Source organism: Felis catus, chromosome A1, assembly GCF_018350175.1.
Source record: "Felis catus isolate Fca126 chromosome A1, F.catus_Fca126_mat1.0, whole genome shotgun sequence".
Taxonomy (NCBI): domain Eukaryota; kingdom Metazoa; phylum Chordata; class Mammalia; order Carnivora; family Felidae; genus Felis; species Felis catus.
The window spans coordinates 87,358,571-87,363,971 of NC_058368.1; the positions used below are offsets into that span (position 1 = coordinate 87,358,571).

General features: G+C 39.5%; 1 protein-coding gene across 1 annotated transcript; it reads left to right on the plus strand.

The window, feature by feature from the left end:
• Positions 1-3,273: 3,273 nt before the first annotated feature.
• LOC101097040 (olfactory receptor 2H2-like) lies at positions 3,274-4,249 on the plus strand. Its single transcript, XM_019833838.2, has one exon. The coding sequence runs from the start codon at positions 3,377-3,379 to the stop codon at positions 4,247-4,249; it is 873 nt and encodes a 290-aa protein (XP_019689397.2). The 5' UTR covers positions 3,274-3,376.
• The last annotated feature ends 1,152 nt before the right edge of the window (positions 4,250-5,401 follow it).

The following is a 5,401-nucleotide window of genomic DNA, read 5'->3' on the forward strand; positions in this document are numbered from 1 at the left end:
TTAGCTCTCAAATGTATGGTGGTTTCATCAGTGATCAATGAAAATATCACTTAATGACACATTAGATGTCAAATTCTGCTCTAGAAAAAGGCAGATGTGACTCAGGATAAGTACAGAAGTCGACTTTTTTTTTTTCCAGAGAGAAAACATAAATTTCAACCTAAAACAACTTAAGCAGAAACTCAACTTGATTCTAAAAACAAAAGGGTAGAAAAATCAAACGATGCTAGTGTCAAAAGAATAACAGAGATAGGTGGGTTTTTGTCCAGTTTATTAAGATATAATTGATATAAATCACAGTATAAATTTTAACTGTACAGCATAATGGTTTGACTTACATATATTATGAAATCTTTATGTCCCTTACTGAGATAGATACAATTAAAAGCAAAAAAAGAAAAAGAAAAAAAAAAGTTTTCCTTTTGATGAGAACCCTTAGGGTCTACTCTCTTAGCAAAGTTCATATACATTATAGAGCAGTGTTATCTATAGGCATCATTTATATATTACATCCTTTACTTATTTTATAACTGGAAGTGGGTAACTTTTGACCACCTTCCTGCAGTTCACCTTACCCCCTACCACAAACCTGTTGTAATTACAAATCTGATCCCTCCCCCCCCCCCCGATTCTGCTTTTAATTAATTCTGAAACAGAGTGTCATAGAAATCTGAACACTAAAATTACGCTAGATTTTTTGTGTGTATTATGCACAAGATTATTTTGAGTTCTAATTTCCTCATTTACATGGGGGTGTAACGATAAAGCTCAAGAACTAGATTTTAAGGAAATTCATTTCCAGCTCTAGTTCTCCACTCCAAATAACATGATTTCAATACTGATTTTTATCTTTTTTAAATTTTCTTAATGTTTATTTATTTTTGACAGAGAGAGACAGAGCATGAGTTCGGGAGGGGCAGAGAGAGAGGGAGACACAGAATCTGAAACAGGCTCCAGGCTCAGAGCTGTCAGCACAGAGCCTGATGCGGGGTTCCAACTCATGGACAGTGAGATCATGACCTGAGCCAAAGTCAGACACTCAACCAACTGAGCCAACCAGGAGCCCCTCAATACTGCTTTTTAAAAAATAAAAGTGCATATTTAAAAAAACTTCCTTTTCAAATTTAAATCTTGTACTTTGAACAGTATATCATTAAGGCAATCATTTCCTTTAACATGAAATGACATATCCTACATTCGTAGGGTAATTCTGTTTTTAATTTGGGGGGAAACCTCCGTACTATTTTCCAGAGTGGCTGCACCAGTCTGCATTCCACCAACAGTGCAAAACGTTTCCCCTTTCTCTGCACCCTCACTACCATTTATAGTTTCCTGAGTTGTTAATTTGAGCCATTCTGACAGCGGTGAGATGGTATCTCATTGTGGTTTTGATTTCTGTTTCCCTGACGGTGAGTGATGTTGAGCATCTTTTTATGTCTCTATTAGCCATCTCTATGTATTCTTTGGAAAAGTGTCTATTCATGTCTTTTGTCCCTTTCTTCACTGGATTATTTGTTTTTTAGGTGTTGAGTTTGATAAGTTCTTTATAGATTAAGGATATTAACCCGTTATCTAATATTTCATTTGCAAATATCTTTTCCCATTCTGTCAGTTGCCTTTTAGTTTTGTTGATTGTTTATTTTGCTGTATTGCAACATTATTTATAATAGCCAACATATTGGAGAAATCCAAATGTCCATTGATAAGTGAATGGGTAAGAAAGATGTTATACAATAGAATATCATCCCGTCATCTTAAAAAGATGAGATAGTGCCATTTGTGACAACATGGATGGACCTAGAGTGTGTTATGCTAAGTGAAATAAGTCAGACTGAGAAAGACAAATACCAATGATTTCATTCATGTATGGAATATAAAAAGAAAAAAAAGAAAAAATAAACAAAAAGCAGAATCAGATATATAGGTACACAGAACAAACTAACGCTAAAAGGGATGCTAAAAGGGAAGAGGGTGGGAGGATAGGTAAAATGGGTAAAAGAGAGTGGAAAATACAGGCTTCCAGTTATGGAATGAAGAAGTCATGAACATAAAAGGCACAGCACAGGGAACATAGTCAATGATATTGTAATAGTGATGTATGGAGACAGATAGTGGTTACAATTGTTCTGAGCATTGCATAATGTATAAACCTGTTGAATTATTCTGTTGTACACCTGACACTAATGTGACTATACTCAACAATGTCAATGATACTCAGACTTTTTAAGGAGTTTTCATCATTAACAGATACTGAATTTTTTCAAGTATTTATTCCACATTTATTAAAATAATAATATACTTTTTTTTTCTTTTATTGTATTTATGTTGTATGTATTAATTGAGTTGCATATATTGAACCATCCTTGCATCCCAAGGATAAGTCCCACATTGATCGTGGGGCATGATGCTTTCAATGGGCTGCTGAATTCAGTGTGCTAGCATTTTACTGAGAATGTTTGCACCTATATTCATCACGGATATTGGTCTGCAGTTTTCTTTTCTGCTGGTGTCCTTATCTGGATTTTGTATTAAGGTAATACTGCCCTTTTTAAATGAGTTTGGCAGTGTTCCTTCCTCTGATTTTTTTGGAAGAGTTTGAGGTTTGGTGTTATTTCTTTTAAATATTTGGTAAAATTCACCAGTGAAGACATCTGGTCCTAGGCTTTTCTTTATTGGGAGATTTTTTTTATTACTGATTCAGTCTGTATAATAGTAATTGATCTATTCAGATTTTCTATGTCTTCCTGATTCAGTTTTGGTAGTTTGTATGTTTCTCAAATTTTTCTCCATTATATCTAGGCTGTGCAGTTTGTTGCCATAAGTTGTTCATAGTGGCAAAGGTTAGTTTTATTTTTTTAAGTTGATTTATTTATTTTGAGAGAGAGCATGAGCAGAGGACAGGCAGAGGGAGAAGGAAAGAGAAAGAATCCCAAGAAGGCTCCATGCTCAGTGCAGAGCCCTACACAGGGCTCAATCTCCTGAAACTGTGAGATCATGACCTAAGTCAAAATCAACAGACACTTAACCGACTGAACCACTCAGGCACACTGGCAAGGGTTAGTTTAAAAGAATGACCTACCACAATCTCATGTTCTAGGAGTTTGCTAGAATCATCCACCTTTGAAGAAATTAACAGATGAAAATGTCCAAAAAGGGACAGAGATGAAAGAACAGCCAGTAAAAGTTTACAGAAAATATTAATAGAGAAAGGGTGATGTTCTAAAATCAAATATCATCTTTCTCTACCTCTTTTAGGTGGTGTTCTAACTGATGTGTTGTTCCTTGTAGATTCAGGTGGGCGCTGGATAGACATGCTAATGGCACTGTCCCAGATGGCTTCATTCTCTTGGGCTTCTCGGATAACCCTAGGCTAGAAATGACCCTATTTATGGCGGTTTCTGTCTTTTACACAGTCACACTAGTGGGCAACACCACCATCATACTCCTGTCTCACCTGGACCCCCACCTCCACACCCCCATGTACTTCTTCCTCACCCACCTCTCCATCCTGGACCTCTGCTTTACCACCAGCTGCATCCCTCAGATGCTCGTGAATTTCTGGAGTTCGGACAAGACCATCAGCTATTTGGGGTGTGCAGTCCAGCTCTACATCTTCCTGGGACTCGGAGCTTCAGAATGTGTTCTGCTGCTGGTCATGGCCTTCGACCGCTATGTGGCAGTGTGCCGGCCCCTGCACTATGCAGTAATCATGCACCCACCCCTGTGTCACAAGTTGGCTTTCCTGGTCTGGGCAAGTGGGGTTTTTGGCACATTGGTGCAGTCTCCCACTACCATGAAACTCCCCTTTTGCCATCACCACCAGGTTGATGACTTTGTCTGTGAGGTCCCTGCACTGATCCGCCTGGCTTGTGGAGACACACATGTCAATGAGCTTCAGATCTCAGTGATTGGTGCCATCTTCCTGCTGGGGCCCCTGCTGCTCATCCTTGTCTCCTATGGCCGTATCACCCAGGCAGTGCTGGCCATCCAGTCCCAGAATGGAAGGATTAAAGCCTTCCATACCTGCTCCTCCCACCTGGCTGTTGTTTTTCTCTTCTACTGCAGTGTCACCGCTGTCTATATCCAACCCCGTAGTCATTTTTCCCAGAAAGGAGGGAAATTTCTAACTCTCTTCTACACTGTGGTGACCCCCACTCTCAACCCCCTCATCTATACTTTAAGGAACAAGGACATGAAGCAAGCTTTCAGGAGACTCCTAGGGAAAGGCAGAATGTCCAGTGAAGAGTGAGGAGCAGCTCAGACTCAAGGGGAAGTCAGCTTTTGTCCAGTTCATTTGCTGATTTGCATGCATGAGGACTCTCAATCATCAACTCTAAAGAAGAGAGGGGCCAATTGCGTGCTTTGTACAGACAGTGGACTAATGAAAAGTAAACGTGATGCATCTGGCAATGTTATTCTTAAACTTAAATGTAGGAGAAACATTGCTCTGAGTCAAGCTACCATCAGGAAGTAGACACCATTTTCATTATTATAAAAAGACGGCATGGGGTACTGGGTGGCTCAGTCAGTTAAGCATCTGACTTCAGCTCACGTCATAACCTCGTGGGTTCAAGCCCTGAGTTGGGATCTGTGCTGACAGCTCAGAGCTTGGAGCCTGCTTCAGATTCTGTGTCTCCCTCTCTGCTCCTCTCTGTCTCTCTCTCTCTCAAAAATAAATAAACTTAAAAATGTTTAATAAAAATAAATAAAAAATAAAAATAAAAAAAGAGCATTTGCTACAAGGAATTATTAGCTAGATAGATATTAAAGGAGACAAAGTGCACAAAGGAGCAGCCTCTAGCACTAGGAGAACACAAGGAAAGAACAGGAATGTTTTAAACTGATGGCCTAGAGAAGAGACCCCTGGGAGCATAAATTTTCTGACCTCCTACTTGTGAGTCAGGAGTATTGCTAGCTGGGCTGATGTCACTGAGGAAATGCTGGTTTTGCTCACCACCCAGTGGAGAATGCTGATTCAACCACTTTTACCTAATCTACTGCAGATTAAACGAACAAGAAAGACACCAAAGAAGCAAAGAAGAAAGAGCGAGTCTCCTTCCCAACATTAAGCCTGCAGCCACCTGCCTGTATCACCCCATATGCATGAGGCCTAAAAAGAAATGAGCAAGCAAAACAAACATATGACATGCACACTCCCAGCACCAGCCTCACAATGAGGCTGAGTGATTCAAGTGTGGGTTAGAGTTGTAAGACTCTGGCATCTCACAATTCTTAACTCTACAAGAGGAATCCAGAATACAAATCTAATCAAGAGGAAGGCACAGCTGTGGTCATTTTATGGATTATGGTCAGTGTAATTCCCACACATCACTTTTTGTGAAGGACTCCATGTCTGACCAGAATAATGACAAGAAGCAGGTATATGACTTCTCATTCATGA

Bases quoted from the DNA above. Each gene is read 5' to 3' on its own strand.
- LOC101097040 (XM_019833838.2), top strand. From the start codon at position 3,377: ATGACCCTATTTATGGCGGTTTCTGTCTTTTACACAGTCACACTAGTG.